The sequence below is a fragment of the Protopterus annectens genome, chromosome 12.part0 (genome assembly GCF_019279795.1).
Source record: "Protopterus annectens isolate FY-2018-M chromosome 12.part0, PAN1.0, whole genome shotgun sequence".
Taxonomy (NCBI): Eukaryota; Metazoa; Chordata; order Ceratodontiformes; family Protopteridae; genus Protopterus; species Protopterus annectens.
In genome coordinates, this window is record NC_056746.1 from 382616637 (window position 1) to 382634062 (window position 17426).

Sequence of the window (17426 nt, forward strand, 5' to 3'; positions counted from 1 at the left end):
ACAAACAACTATTAAACCACCTACTAGAAAACAACCTACTGGCTACCTGCCAACATGGTTTCAGACCATTTCATAGCACCTCTTCTGCTCTCTTATCCTTCACTGACTGCATTAATAAATATCGTAATAATAACTCAGCCCTCTTCTTTGATCTTTCAAAAGCCTTTGACATGGTTAATCACCGACTACTCAAACACACTAAGAAACTTCTCACTGGATCCACTTGCAATACAATGGTTCCAGTCTTATTTAAATAACAGGCAACAGGCTGTATTATGGGAGAATAACCTATCTTCCCATCTCCCAATTACCCTTGGCGTTCCTCAAGGCTCCATATTGGGTCCTCTCCTCTTTTCTATTTTTACTAATAACCTACACTCTGTATTACCTCAGGCTACCTGTATCCAATATGCAGATGATTCAACACTCATATGTTCAGCCTCTTCTCTATCACAACTTCAATCCCTAACCCAAGATGTGTTTAGCACAGTTGAAAACTGGCTTCTTCACCGCTCTCTCATCTTCAACCCAAACAAAACAAAAATGCTACTATTTACTCCCACACGCAGAGCCACTCCACTGCATTTCACTACTACTATAATTACTCCTGATTCCACCACAAAACTACTTGGAGTACTAATTGATAATCTCACCTTTGAACCCCACATTAACAACACTATAAAAACAGTAAGCAAGAAACTAGGTTCCCTCTACAGGATCAAACCATTTCTAACTCCACTAGCCAGGACCACCATTGCCCGTACCCACTTAATCTCAACCCTACTATATGCTTGCCCTATCTACACAAAACTATGTAAAAGCAATCTGAACAAGCTAGCCAGTTCATACAATAACATTGCTAGATGTGCAACTAGTTCCACCTATAGAACCCATCATTGCAATAATCTGAATCAACTAGGATGGTTAGAACTGTCAAATCTTATTCTGTTTTACCAACTAGCTATTGCCCATAAGGTACTGCATCATCCTACAAATACTTCTATACTTACTAACTTAATCTCCCCCTACTTTAACCTGAAGACCCTGCACTCATCTAATAAAATACTGGTAAACACAAGTAAAACCAATAATCTAGCTGGAGACTCTCTGTTCTCTAACACAGTGGGCAAAATCTGGAACTCCCTCCCAAATGACCTAACCTCCCTAACCTCAACTACCTTATTTAAAACCAAACTCAAGCCATACCTTAAATCACAATGGCTGTGTCCCTCTGTTAACCCAGACTAACTAACTCCCTTGTCATTAGACACTAATCTCATCAACTTTAACTCAATGATCTTTTACTAACAATATAGTGTTAACTCTTTTAGTGTAATACTGACCTATTTCACATACCTCATATATTATTGTCAGTATATCTATACCCAATTTGCAAGTAATATTGTGTTTCTTAATTACTTAGAAGCTACAAATGTAATTTACTAATATGTACTTGACATTGTCTTTATTGTCTTTTATCCCTTACATAGGTTTTGATGTCATGCAATGTACTATTTGTACTTGCCAAATCATGGTAATGTACCTATGAATTTGTCTTTTGTTTTTTCTATTCTAATGTGTGGAGCTTTTCTCCCCGGGCCTCCACTGAAAATGGACATAAATCCAGTTGGACCAGCCCGGTCAACAAATGTAAAATAAAATAAATAAAATAAATAAGTGCGTTTCTGGAATAAAATATGTTTATCAGTAATCTGGATTTGCTCTTTTGAGACTGCGGCGGTGGTGGTGCTGCGGTAGCGTTGTCGCCTCACAGTTAGACGTTGCCCATTCAATTCTGAGCGTTTTCTGTGTGACGACATGCGTGAATGGGTGTTCCTTTGTTGAAGGTTGTGCGTTAGGCCCGGCAAGCCAGCACGTAAAAACTCTACTGCCAATCATTAGCGGACTGGAGTTCCGCTGTGGCAACCCCTAACCGGGAAAAGACGAAAGACACAAAGTTTTGTTCTGCTCTTTTGTTGGTTGTTGGACTAATTGCAGTTTTGAGCAGATCATTAATCTGGTATTTTTCATTATTTCTGTGTGGTATTTATTCATTAGTAGAGTCTAAGCCATGGACTCTGTCAATAACAGCACATTTCACCACAGAAGACTGTGAATGCACTTCTTTAGAAAAAAAAAAACAAAACAACTCATTTATAACCTGATTTAAAGCAGCATGTGATAAAGCAGCATGTGATAAAACAGCGGAGCGGTTTTGAATCATTAGGAATGCAGTCTAGATCGAGAAAATACACAACCAAAGCTGATTTTCATGAGAACCATGCAGTGATTAAATGACAGTGTAAGACAACATTTAGGGATTTTCATACTCATGGTAATTTTAGTTTTCATATGGTAATGCATGTGATATCCACCCACCCATACACAACCATTGTCATTAATCTGCTTCCCAAAATCACCAGATTTCACTACTGTATCTTGCAACATTCATCTTTCTGTCTGTGTAGCTTCAGCTTCTAGATAGAACTTACTGCTTCTTGAAGTAGCTGCTCCAGGCAGTAGATGTGAGGACGATTCCCTCTCTCTCCTTCCACTACCACTTGATAACTGGAAAACAAAATTAGGTAGAATAGTAAGAAACTGAATGCGGACTTGCTCAGCATTTAGAGACAAAGGGGCAACTTCTATTTCTAGAAACGCCATCTTCCCAAAAAAACTTACATTCAATAGGAAAAGAATGTGCATGACAATTACTGTTTAACTCAAGAAAAGGCTGAAAATCACAGAGGACAGCAAGACAAACAAAGCCCTTTTTTTGCATGTGAAACACCCCTTGAGAGTTTATACTAATTGGAATTTCAATTTAAAGGGCTTGATCAAAGGGTATTAACTCTGGCTGTAATATTTAGTGGAGTACCCACACCTTTAAGACTTCAACATGTTAAAATGAAAGGCATTCAGATGGAAAAGCTAGTTCTACCTCTTTTATCGGACTGCTACATGTCAGAGGTCCATAAAAATAAAGGATTGGATTCTAGTGCTGCATGTCAAGTGGAATGTAAGCATCATCGACATACCTCTCAACATCTTACAGCAAGAAATCTGGACAAAAAACGGATATAATGGGTGAAACAAAGGCCCCAAAAATGAGGACACTTTTTAAATATTGCTCTTACAAACTTAGAAAGTTGATAGAAAAAAGTTATGTACTCACCATAACATTCCATCTGAGTAGTTCTACTTCATTTGTCTTCAACCTGTGGGTCTTCAGATCCATATTGGATCCAACACGGTCACATTTTCCAGCTATGGCTCCGAGCTCCATGCTCCTCCCCTTACCCATAATGCCCCTGTCTCCCTTCAGATCTCGTTTGCCGCCTGAGCGGAGTGGTCTGAGCTCCATTGTGGTGGTGTTCAGCTAAGGTGTAAAAAATTTAATTTTTGGTATCTAACTATCCTTTTCACTCCTAACCTTTTCTATACCTTCACGGGGTTCTTCGTAGTTTGTATCTTGTAGGCTTTTTTATCCTCCTCCTCCTTCTCTTTCCTCGTGGTAGTGTGTGTGTGTGTGCGTGTGAGAGACATTTGAACTGGCTAAGGCATGGTAGATGCCCCAAAGCCTGGTTTCAAAAGGGGCACAGAGTGTGGCCATAAGCTTTCCCTGGTGGATTGCCACACACTGTGCATGGTTTGTTTGGGGGTAGCTCACCTCCAGTCCCCCTGTCCTATCTGCGGTGGATTTAACCCCAGAGCTCTTAAGGACAGGCGAGACAAACTGATTGTCAAGGGCCTGTTGCCCTCCACTGCTGGGATGGACATCCCACCTTCACCCAGCCTCTGGGACTCACCCGCCCACCAAGAGGCCGGGGGAAGGGGATAAGGTCAAGAAAGACCGGCCTTGCAAGCACTCCCCTAACTGCTCATCGGAGGCCGCCCCCCCCCCCCGCCAAAGACTAAGCCTGTTTCCAGGCAAGTTTCACCTCGGCTCAGGTCCCCAAGGTTCTCCCCTGAACTCGACGTTTTAGTTAGCCGGTCAACCCCTAGGCCCTCTCCCCACCGACTCTCCTGGCCCACTTTGGCAGTGTCCTCCCACTCTACCTGGAGCCTATCTGAAGCGGAGATGGAGTAAACTAATTCAGATTAACAGATTTTGCATTCGCGTGGATTTTTCTGAAGGGTATGAAGTCTGAAATTTCAACCATCAATGATTTGCCATAAAAACATAACTTTATATACAACAGACCAAAAATATGAGGCAAAAATCTGGACATTCTATGAAAATGTGTACAGTTGAGAGGTATGATCACTGATTTTGTGGTAACTGACACTGGGAGTTATATACCTGTAGCCAACTTCTTTCAAAACATTCACTGAACGCAGAGGTCTAGTGGCTGTTACTTCAGTCATTAACAGGCCATCAGAATGCAAATACATTATTGCTGGGTTAAGAGTTTATTAGTCTCAACTGTAATATATAAAGAATTGCAATGCAATATGGTAATGGTCAATCTTAACTGATAGTTTTGGTTTGAAAAAAAAAAAACTACCACAACTTTTTGCCAAACTAATAAAATTTTACAGGTTAGCAATTACCTGTTTTACAACTCTTAACACATTACTGTAAACCCTAGTTGGTGCTTGCCCCATCAATAAAGTAATTAAATCCTGCTGGCAAGTTAACATTAGTGTACAACATCAGGCAGCAAATCAATTATACTTCTCCATTTTAAAGGAGTTTTAAATTGGTCTTTTTCTTTGCTTTCCACTTTTTAAAAACAGCTCCCCCCATGAAACAGTGTCTCTATGCATGAAGATGCATGCAAATTGCTAAAAATAGAGTTGTAGCACATGAACTGTAAGGGAATTAAAGGACCACTACGAGCAAATGATGAAGAAAACATACATTTTTTATCTTGCCATGATTTACTACACCTCCCAAAGCTGCCTGCAGCAAAATAAGTACTCATTCCTAATTTTATTTTGTTTTTACTCTTTTCTGCCCTCATGGGGGCAGACATCGTGATTCCTTTGGAAAGCTAAATCTGTCTCATAATGCAGACTGTTAGAACAAATAGCCCTACCATTTGTTGTCAGACTAGACTTCCATTCACTTAGAATGGAACACCTGAAAAAAACTGCCAAGTTTGAGAGTCTGCAGCTCATGTGTCAGACTGGTATCCGCTAAGTTTAACAAATGTTCCTACTGATGTACTACACATTCTCTGAAAGAAACTTGCAAAAGTGTCAACAAATTACTGAAATAAAAAAGACTTTTCACAAGGAGCAGTTTTGCAAATTTCAGTTCCTGGCCAGGTTACTCCTCCCATCTCCCCTCCTTCAGTGGGCTACAGTCTCACATTTCCAGCTTTACTAGGTTCAACTATTTAGTCAGCTTTGCATGACAATAGACATAAAAAAAAAAAATCACAGCCTGGTGTCCCACTAAATCTGTTCCTTTGTATGTCTGTGTCTCTTCACTTCTGAATAGCATTTCCCAGAAATAAAATTAAAAAAAAAGCAAACGCATCAGTCCAGAGTTTGGGCCAATCTATCCATTTAAAATGTGCACAGTAAAATATTCAACTTATAATGCATTTTGGCTGCTGACATGGTTATCTTTACATAGTTATTCTCTTATAGTATAACCTGAACTTATGGTATTTAATGATACATTTTACAACAGTTCTCAGTTTCTTAACAATGACTTCCCAAGCCTCTGATGTGACCTAGTACTTGTTCTTACTATTGCTTTACCCAGTCTGTCTTAGTTGCATACCTGTAGCATGTCTCTCATCCTCTCAGCAACAGACTCCTGGAGAAAACTTCCAAAGCAGATACTTGTATTGAAAGAGTAGCAGCAGCTGTAGCAGTGATACCACACTCCAAAACAATGCACTCAAGCACAGTATTGACAAACATAGGAATGTATATGTCTGAATCAAGCAGTGATGAAATTGCTAGGGACTTCACTGAGCACAATTTTACTCTTAATCTCTCCATTTCATAATCCATAACATTCGCACCACACTTTCAAAGGCACACCTCCACCTACCACAAACACAGCTACCCACACCACATACCAGTCAAATGTAAGGCTTGTCCCACCTCTATGCAAAACACTGCTGTAATGGCTTTGGCAAACAAATGAAAATGATTGATGGGTGTTGGTTCAAGATTCCCATCCATATCTCTCAACAGTACAGATTTTTGCAGAAAGTCCAGATTTTTTTGTCCGTTTTTCATAAAATTGCAGTTTTCTGTCAAATCATTGAACACTGAAGTCAGAAAGTTGACAGGCATTTGATTTTCAGACTTCATATCCTTAAGAAAATTCACTCTAATGCAAAACCTGTTTATATAAAGTTTGTAAGTGCAATATTTATAAATTGTCCCATTTTTGGGCCTTTGTCCCCTATTTATGGCCTTGTCCAGATTTCTCGTTCTATAATGTTGAAAGTTATGCTGCCATCCCTTCCTACTGGAGCCAGTCCACTGCACTTGCACAAGTGTTGCCCTCAGCAGGGCAACAAGCAGGTATCAGTGCAGATTTGCTTTATAGTTTTTACACACACACACACACACACACACACACACACACACACACACACACACACACACAGTAAATCTTGTTGTCCATGTTATTTATTCTTTTCCTTGGTTTCGTTTCTCTTACTTGTAATGTTACTTTTACTCATTTTTTCTCCTGCCTCCCATATCTACCCTAATTATTACTTCTAACAAATACCTTTTCTCACTCTTTCTTCTCTTCCCCTCCTCCTCTTTATCCACTATTTGAACTTTTCCACTCTGACATTTGCTTTATGGGTAAATAATGAACTGTCACCTTTATAATGTTAGCACATTTCAATGCTACATAATTTATTTATTTTTTTATTTTACATTTGTTGACCGGGCTAGTCTAACTGGATAGATTTCCATTTTCAGTAGAGGCCCAGGGAGAAAAGCTCCAATATAGCACAAAATGTAATATACAATTGTATAACAAATAAAGTAAGAGGTATTTACAATAAAAAGGATTTTCAAAAGTACAATACTAAGCAGGTGAGTATAAAGTAATATAACAGTCATGTGATCGTTTGATAAGAGAGATACACTAAAGTTCATTGTTAGTTAACATAAACACTTGTGGTTATACAAGTTTTACAGTGACCAGTTTTTAGCATACAGTGGGGTATATAGAGTATGATTGTGTATCCATAGGCAGTAGGAAGATAAAAAATAGGAAAGGTGGTAGATTAATCAGGGTTAGTGCAGGGACATAACCAGTGTGATTTTAGGTGAATTTTGAGTATTTGCTTAAAGAGTGACAGTGAAGGTAGTAGAGTTAGATTGGTAGGTAGAAGGTTCCAGTGTTTCCCAGCAGTATTGAGAATAGGCTGTCACCTGACAAGTTATTGGACTTACTTATGCTAGCAAGTAGTTTACTTGAGAAGCGTAGGGAATTCAGATTATTATAAGGGGTATTGGAGTATTATTTGGTTGGTAAAAGATTTTATGAGCAATGGTGAGTTGGGAAAAAGTTAGCACGTTAGGGAGTTCAAGCCAGTCTAGCTGCTTTAGATTCAGACAGTGGTGTGTTTGAAATGCATTGCCAGTGGCAAATCTGGCAATACTGTTATAGGAGTTTGATAGTTTGAGAAGATTATTTTTTTAGATTAGTATAAATAGGAGAAGCATAGAGAAGAGTTGAGATTAAGTGAGAGTGGGCAATGGTGGTTCTAGCTATAGGAGTTAAGAAGGGTTTGATTCTATACAAGGAGCCAATTTTTCTGTTCACTGTCTGAATGGTGTTATTTATATGGTTATTGAAGTTAAGGTCGTTGTCAATTGTGACTCCTAATAGTTTGGTAGTGGGATCGGGAAAGATGAGGGTACCATTGTTAGATTTAATAGAGAAGTCAATAGGAGAGGACCAGAAGCTTGTTTTTTTTTTTGGTGTTCAAAAGGAGGCAGCATTTCAGGAACCAGTCTTCTACTGAGTTGAATACTTTTTGAGTTAGAGAGTGTAGTTCAGCTGTGGAGTTGGCAGAACATATGTGTGGAATCATCGGCATATTGAATGCAGGTGGCTTCAGGGACTGCTATGTGAAGGTCGTTGATGAATAGTGAAAAGAGAAGAGATCCTAAAATGGAGCCCTGGGGGACTCCAAGGGTGACTGGCAGGTGGGATGATAATTTACTTTCCCAGAGAACTGCCTGTTGCCTATTGTTAAGGTAAGACTTGAACCATTGTATAGCTGGGGTATCTAGAGCAAGAAGTTCAAGAGTATTTATAAGCAGGGGATGATTAACCATATCAAAAGCCTTTGAAAGGTCGATGAAGAGAGCAGAAGAGAGGATGTTGTTATTACGATTCTTATAAATGGAGTCAGTGAAAGATAGTAGAGAGGTGGTAGTGCTATGAAATGGCCTAAAGCCATGCTGGCACTTAGCCAGTATGTCGTGTTTAGTTAGGTGGTCTAGTAGCTGATGGTGAATGCATTTTTCCATGACTTTAGCTAAAGGTGATAGTAGAGCTATTGGTCTGTAATTAGAGTGGTCGTTGGATTTACCACCTTTATGTAGGGGGATGATGTGGGAGATTTTCCAGATGTCTGGAATGATTCCTTCATTAATGGTTCTGTTAAGTAGGATGGATATGGGAAAGGCAATAACTTTAGCTGCTATTTGCAAATATTCAGAAGGTAACTGGTCGGCTGAAGGAGTACAAGGCTTAAAGTTTTAGTAAGATTTTGTAGATGAAAGTGGTTGAGATAGGTTGAAATTTAAATGTTGGTAGAGATCCAGCTAAAGAAGATGGAAGCCTCATGTTATCAGTGGAAAGCTGGCTAGCTAGGGATTGTATGGTCTCTGTGAAGTAGGTGTTGAAGTTGTTGGCTATTTGATTTGGGGTATTATGATCAGCATCATGAGGGGATGGTGTGCTAGAGTGACCAGGGTTGAGGAGCCTATTAATGTTAGTCCAAAATTTCTGAGGATTCTTTTGGTGTGTTTGTTGTAGCTTACAATAGTAGTTCTTTTTGTCAGAGAGTATAGCCTTTTTAGTTATGTTTCTTAGCTGTCTAAAGGTTTGTTGTTCAAGGGAGGTTCTGTTAGTTCTCCAATTAGCCCAAGCTTTGTTTCTAAGTAGAATTTTTTGTCTAGTCTTTTGTTAGCCAAGGGGCTGGTTTGGATTTTATTCTAATAGATTGTTTAGGTGCATGCACATCATCATTCAGGTGCATGCACATCATCGTTTAGGTGCATGCACATTATCGTTTAGGTGCATGCACATCTAGGATTGCAAGAAATTTAGAGTTAAAATATTTGACAGCCTTATCTAGTGGGAGTATTTTTGGAGGTTTCCAGTCACATGCATTAAGTTCATTTTGGAATAGTACAGGGTTAAAGTGTTTCTTTGTTCATGAAATCCTGGAGGTAGGGGTTAGAGATGTCATTCTTTTGTCTTACTATATAACTTAGAGTATGATCACTTAGATCATCTGGTAAGGTTCCTACATTATAAGTATGTGGGTGTTTATTTATAAGTATCCAGTCTAAGGTGCTCTCTTTTTTGGTTGGTTTGTTGATTCTGGTAGTTGAGTTGATAGTTTGAATAAAACTATGGAGATTAATATGTGCGGAAGGGTTATTAGTGTTGAAGGTTTTCCAGTCAGTGTTAAAGTCACCTAGCATTATTGTTTCTTGTGGGTAAGTTGAGGACACCCAGCTAAGAATATCTTCTATTATAGTGTTGTTATTACCAGGGGGTAGGTAGATACAAATCACATAAAGGGATTTGTTAGGGCTGATTTGAAGTCTGGAGATGAGGACTTCAGCCTTATTGTCCAAGGGCGGGTTTTCAGTTATAGAGGAGATCTGTTGGCCACTTTTGTAGAGGAGTGCTACTCCCCCACCCTTACGTTTTAATCGGTCTTGTCTCAATATGTTATAGCCAGGGGGGATAATTTCATTATCCTTAGTTCCAGGTTTTAACCATGTTTCTGTAAGGCAGAAAATGTTGAAGGAGTAAATATCAAGGACAGCATGAATGTGGGCAATTTTGTTATTGATACTGCAGATATTGAGATGTGCTACAAGTAGAGGGTTGGAGAATTTGGTCATGTTGGCAGGTTTGGGGAAGTCGTACAGTGAATATTTACTGTAGATGCATTGGTTGTTACCAGGATTAGGGCGTATGTCCCCATCCCTTAAGGTAGGGCTTTGTGGTTTAGATATTGGGTTGTGTGAATAGTTAATTAGAAGTTTCCATTTCTTTATTAAAAGGTTGTTGTACTTAATGTGTGCATCAATGGTATTGAGGTGACATATAGCAGGGAGTGGAGATGATGTTAATGTGTTTATGGGAGTGGGAGATATCAACAGTGGTTGTTTGTTTTGGAGGGATGTTGTGGAGGAAGAGATTGGACTTTTCAAAATAGGTTAGGAGATGGGCTGAGGTCAGGACAGGTAAAAATATGGTTAAGAGTATTAAGTTGGTTAGGATAACTTTTATTGTAGTTTGCATATTGTTATATATAACTATACAAATACAAAGGAGGTTGTAATATTGTATTTAGTCTAATGATAGGTTGTATTTAGTCTAATAATAGGTTCATACGTAGTTACTAGGCTATCGGCCTAAGGGCCTAAGTAAGCCTAGCCAACAAGTTACCCTGGCTTATGCCACCCAAGAAAGTTATTTCCCTGTGCCACTGTCGAGCAGAGCCACAGAAGTGATTCCTGGGGTATATTTTCCCATCTCTCATCCACTCAAAGATTTTTCTTGAAAAGTGCTAATGAGGAACTTTGCTTGACATAGATGGATAGCTTGATCCAGAGTATGGGAAGTCTCTGGGACAGAAATCCATCTCTCCAGCATGTCCTGTTTATTGTGGTGACAAGGTTTAGATCCCTAGAGCATGTAGCTCAGAGGGACTGGGATTTCTTTAGATGTAGCATGTCCAACAGCTCTGGGTTTGACATAGCTTTATATGTTAGGCAGAAATCACCTTGGAGTAGGCGATATGCTATGGAGTAAAGCTGGAATTTTTTTAGATGGTCAGTGTAGGGCATCTGTTTGAGGCCAGTAATCCTCTTTGTGAGGTACTTCTGCGGCCTTTCCAGCTGCTGCAAATGTCTTGAGGTACATTCCAAAAGGGGCGTTGTACTCTATAATGGGTCTAATGAGTGTCAAGTAAAGGGGAACAATGACCTCTTTTATTCCTGGATGAGAACCCTTTTGTGATGAGGTGTGCCACGTAGAAGGACTTCCTGACTACTGTAGCGATGTGATTAACAAAGGAGAGACTACTGTCCACCTGGGTCCCAAGGTCTCATCACACATTCGGTGTTAAGTAGACTACCACCTATGTGGTAGCTCACGGGTACAGAGTTTTTACTAAAGGGGATGACAATGCACTTTTTGGCATTGAGCTTGAGGCCATGGCTCTAACACCAGGCATCTGTCTCAGTGAGGCCCTCTGTAGGATGTCCACATCATTTGGGGACTTGACTATGGCTCCTAGTTTGCAGTCATCTGCGAACTTCGTTAGCCAGATGCCTTCTGTGTTAGCTTGTACTTCAGAGAAGTAGATACCAAACAGGAGAGGTCCCAGGACTGAACCCTGTGGTACTCCACTTGTCACTGGTTTTGATGTCAGATTTGGAGTCTGCAACTTTTACAGTGTGGGTTCTGTCAGTGAGTCAGCTGGCAACCCATCTTGTGACATAGGGATTTATACCTAGTTTAGTGAGTTTAGCTATAATTCCAGAATGGGGGAAGGTGTAAAAAGCCTTGGCGAGGTCAAGATAGGCTGTGTGAACCACCTTAGCCTCATCGACTGCCTCAGAGAAGTCGATTAGGTTCAGGATGCATGATCTTCCTTTCACAAACCCGAACTGGGTGGGGTCTAGAGTTTGGAGGTTACCAATGTCTTTGTTTATGAGTTACATGATGATACGTTCCATGGCCTTGCAGACCAAACTCATCAGGCTAATAGGACGACAGTTCCCAGGATCACTGGTGGCTACCCCTTTGTGGAGTGGGATAACTGTTGCTGTGCGCCATTCAGTGGGCATAAAGCCTGATGTGAGGCTATGATTGAACATGGTGCTTAGGTGGGGAGCCAGTTTGTTCTGAAGTTAGTGTAAAACACAGCCCGGGATGTTGTCCAGTCCCATGGATGCTGTGTTTTTGGCTTTAGAGAGTGCAGCTTTTACCTGTGTAGTTGTGATTACAGGGACTCTGCATTCTTCCTGTATAGATATGGGCCCTTTAGGGCGCGAGAGGGTGGTAAAGTTAGCACTGAACCTATCTACCAGAATGTTGGCAGTATCAGTTGGTTCTGTAATTTTCATGCCGTTGTGCTGTAACTCAGAGCAGATCTGGGTGTTGCCATTGAGATTCTTCACATAGCTGTAGAATGCTTTGTGGTTGTCCTTAGAATCAGTGGCGATTTTATTTTCATAGCTAGCTTTGGAGGCTCTTATAATGGATCTCCGTGTCTTACTGAGGCTGACCAGGGAGCTCCACCACTCATGGGATTTTACTCTCTTTTGCAACAGTTTCTTCCTTCTGTTGTACAGTTTGTTTATGGCAGGGGACCACCAGATTGGCTTCTTTATTTTGAAGGATAGCTTCTTGGTTCTGTTTGGGATAGCACGATCCATGCACTCATGCAAGTGCTTATAGAGTGCATCTGTGTAGGATTCAGCAGTTGTAACTGTATTGGCCATCTGCATGGGTGTCATGAAGTTCGCCACTTCTGTCTTAAGAAGCATAAAGTTGGCTATGGAGAAATTTTTTACCGTGGTTTCCTTAATGTGGGGTAGGGGCGGGATGTGGATATCTAGGATGATTAGCTTATGGTCAGATCTGACCAACAAGGAGTTGACTTCGGGTGTGGAACACCGGTCACTCATGTTGGTAATGACTAGGTCTAGGATATTGTTGCCCTTGGTAGGGTTGTGAATAAGTTGATCCAGGGCACTGGAATTTATGAATTCCAGAAAGCATTGAGCGAAGGAGTTGGTACAGGAGTAGTTTTCCCAGTTAATGGTGGGGTAGTTGAAATCGCCCATTATTAGGGTGTTTGAACCCTAATATTTTCCAGTATATCAAGAAAAGAGGAATGGGAATGTTGGGGCATGATGGGGGATCTGTAGCAAGCTACAATTTGGATTGCAGTTTTGCCCAGAGTTAGTTGAACTTGGATAACTTCGGATGCATTATGCTGAGCAGCTATCCTGGAGGTGTGGATATCCTTAATGAATATGGGCACACCTCCACCTTTGATGTTTCAGTCCAGGTTATGTGGCCGAAAGGTATGGTATGAGTTATAACCTGGTAGTGCAGGGGTGCTCTTTGGAGCCTTGAACCAGGTCTCCATCACTGCACAGGTATCGATGTTCTCCATTTTAAGGAGTGCCTTGAGTGAGACTTCTAGCATTGAGTAGCATTACCTTCAGTTTTTGCTTGCCTGTTCCAGTTACATTTAAAACTTGTCTAAAAAAGGCACTATAGGGGCGGCAAGAGCCTTAGGCCAGTATCCGGAATCCCATGGGCGACAGGTGCAGGCCATCTCTAGCAAAGCATCATGGTCTGTCGACCATGTCATCCCAGGCAGACAGATACTGGATCCCCTTAGAATGACACCAGAAGCTTATCCAATTGTTGAAGTCAATCATTTTGTCCTTGTACTGCGGTATCATTCTGGGCGATGGCAGAATGCTACTCAGGGCTAGGGTCATACCTCCCTGGGCTACAAGATCGGAGAGCTCTTCCATGTCTCTTTTCACGTAGTCCAGGGAGGCATGTCTCAGGTCATTCACACCAACATGGACAATGACAGAGTCATATTTGTACTTGTTGTGGAGTGACCTGAGTGCATGGGTTATGTGGCAGATCCTGGTGCCCGACAGGCAGCTGACAGTAACCTTCTCCTTGTTTAGCCTGGTGAGTGGGACATCAGTGTGCCTGACTATAAATTCACCTATGACTAGTGTGTGTTGGGTACGTTGTTTTGCCTACTATATTATATATGTTATAATATATGTATATGTTTGCTCATATCTGAATAACTGCGTGGGATTTTCATGACAGCATCAAGGAAACATTTTCCTTCCTTCTGTGTTTTTTTTTTCTTAAGTTTTGGATTTTTCTTGGTATATTGATTGATTTTCTTAGTATATTTTATTTTTTATTTATTTTCTATTTCTTTACCAGGTTAGTCCGAATGGACACAAGATGACCATTTTCAGCGGAGGCTGGGGGAGAAAAGCTCCAGATACATAGTAAACAATTATAAAAAAATAATAAAAATAAATTATACAAACATAGCTATTTTGTAAAGAGAGCATAGAAAATATAAAAGGAGTAAAATCAGAGTTTTACAATTGATGCAGCATATACAGTGGTTAGAATATTGAGAAACAATTAAACAAGATAATATACAACAAATATACAACTGCTTGAACATAAATTCAAAAAGAAGCTTCCGTACGGAGTCATAAACTAGAAAGCACAACTATATTGATATGATTTATATTGCATATATCTTGTTTTAATGATGGTATGTGTGTATTATTGAGTGTGTCATATGTGCACAAATATTTGTATTAATCAATGTATTTACAGTATATTGACAAAGTACTGGGTCACATCAGAGGCTTGGGAGGTCATTGTTAAGAAACTAAGAACTGTTGTAAAGCTTGGCATTGAATACCATAAGTTCAGGTTATGCTATAAGAGAATAACTATGTAAAGATAACCATGTCAGCAGCCAGAACGCATTATAAACTGAATGTTTTACTGTGCACATTAAGAAATGCATAGATTGGCCCAAACTCTGGACTAATGTGTGTGCTTTTTTTTTTTTTTATTCCTGGGGAAATGCTATTCAGAAGTGAAGAGACATATAAGGGAACAGTTTTAGTGGCACACCAGGCTGATTTTTTTGATGTCTACTGTCATGCAAAGTTGACTAAATAGTTGAATCTAGTAAAGCTGGAAATGTGAGACTGTAGCCCACTGAAGGAGGGGAGATGGGAGGAGTAACCTGGCCAGGAACTGAAACTTGCAAAACTGCTCCTTGTGAAAAGTCTTTTTTATCTCAGTAATTTGTTGACACTTTTGCAAGTTTCTTTCAGAGAATGTGTAGTACATCAATAGTAACATTTGTAAAACTCAGCACATACCAGTCAATGACACATGAGCTGCAGACTCTCAAACTTGGCATTTTTTTTCAGGTGGTCCATTCTAAGTGAATGGAAGTCTAGTCTGACAACAAATGGTAGGGCTATTTGTTCTCACAGTCTGTGCACTGAGACAGATTTAGCTTTCCAAAGGAATCACAATGTCTGCCCCCATGTGGGCAGACAAGAGTAAAAAAAAAAATATATTAGGAAAGAGCACTTGTTTTGCTGCAGGCAGCTTTAGGAAGTGCAGTAAATCATGGCAAGATAAAAAATATATGTTTTTTCACTGTTTGCCCGTAGTGGTCCTTTAAAAGTTCAGAAGTGTATCCTCCTTCAGGGAAAGAAATAGTATATGAACTATGATGATAATTAAAACAAAAAAACAGAAAAGCTGTGGAGAAGCACATTTTCTCTACGAATGTAATTAATGGACAGCATCTTACAAAAATACAGAGTTAATAACAGGGAAAGAATTCAATGTAAAATCTGACAACACTACGGAAAGAATGATGAGAAGCAAGTTATATACAAGTTAGACTAAAAGAGGAGCTTCTTTGTGACCTGGGTAAAGTGATACATCACTGTTAGAGTCTGCACGCTTGTAATTTCACATTCACTACCACTTTTCCCTGGATGTCATACTCATAGCATTTCAGGGATGAATGCCTATCCCCACCAAACCAGGCTGAATACATCACTGTGAGCCTCTGGTACTGTGAAACAATGTCCCAACTCTAAACTAGCTCCAGAAATTGTAGGCAGCATAGCCTGGGCTCACCCAGCACGAGGGCACAGATGAGAACAGATGTGCAACAGACATGCCATGTTTTGGGGCAGAGTTGCTACACACTGGAGATAGCATTTGATTTAAAGAAGATGCAGAGGGCTTACACTGTGACACATATTAGACACAGACACTTTGCTATTCTTAAAGATGTAAATAGCACATGTTGACCCATTGGAATGACCTCAGTCTTAAATGGTCAGTCAATACATGACACAGACAGAGGCCTGTGGTGTAGACTTCAGAATCTTGAGTAACATACACAGGTCTCTACTGACATACTTGAAAGTTTGTTCTTCATGAATTGGCTGAGTGGAGTCATGCTGCAGATGCACAACTGTGGGTGACTCAGAGTACGAAGTCCAATGATACACCCTCAGAGTGCTAGGGGTGCACCACTCAAGCTTCTGCCACAAACTAATGATAGCTGCAATCTTGAACCAATTCAAGGCTGCATCAGAGTGAACTTTGCAAGTGAAAGATTTAACCACTGCCTTGACTGAGAATTTTAAATTCTTGCATCTATCTGAATATGCCACTTGTCCCAGTGTTGGGCACGCTGCACAGCTGGTCATCTTTAAAGAATTAGTTCAGGGCTTAAGCCTCTCTCTCTTTGTATACTGCGTGCAGCTGAACCAAAATACTAACAAACAAGCAGTGCTTCACATCATGCTGTTTTTCCCAAGCCCCCCCCCCCCCAAAAAAAAATGGCAAAACTGGAGAAGGTTCTGGCTGGCGAGCTAGTAAATGAATAGTTCGAAGGTTCTGACATTTCGGAAGCTGAATGCAGGAATTTTTATTTATTTATTTATTTTATTTTACATTTGTTAACCGGGAGAGTCCGACTGGATACATGTCCATTTTCAGGAGAGGCCCGGGGAGAAAAGCTACAGGTACATAACAGACATATGAACATTGTTAATGCAAAAAAGGAAGATAGTTGAGTTCTAAATACAATATAAAGATACAATTTCCTAGGGCAAAAGGTAGAATGGAAATCAATCATGATCAAAACTATGTAAATGGCAGCAAAAACAGTAGTACAGGAGTCGAGCATGCTTTTCTAGCTTGAATTGCGACAGCACAACAAACATCAGATATAGTGTTATGCACATCCCATTGTGTGAAAATAACAAAAATTTAGAACTTTGCTAAAATGGACATCTCTATAGTTATAGTCTCGAAAGAAAACATCCAAAATTAAATCTATAAAATAATATTCAGCTACAACTTATTTTATGTTCACAAACACATACAAACCTTTCTAAAATAATTATGACAAACTTAATACTGCCATTTACTGACCACTGATCACATAATTCAAATTGATTTTTTAAGCTTAATTACCTTCATTTTTAAAATTCTTGTACCTTTGTTTACATTTTGTATATACCCATACCCTCCATACATAACTTAAGTTCTGTTTCAAACAAAAGGAAGTAAGTGTTTAAGCACGTGCCAGTGCTCCTGTTTAAGGCAAATC

General features: G+C 39.9%; 1 protein-coding gene across 1 annotated transcript in view; it reads right to left on the reverse strand.

Annotated features, from left to right (window-relative positions):
* Positions 1–17426, reverse strand: part of TNRC18 (trinucleotide repeat containing 18) — a 725141-nt gene that overhangs the window by 145828 nt on the left and 561887 nt on the right. The window contains exon 21 of the mRNA XM_044088920.1: positions 2493–2568. Within this exon, the coding sequence (XP_043944855.1) occupies positions 2493–2568 (76 nt within the window). The remainder of the gene's footprint in view (positions 1–2492; positions 2569–17426) is intronic.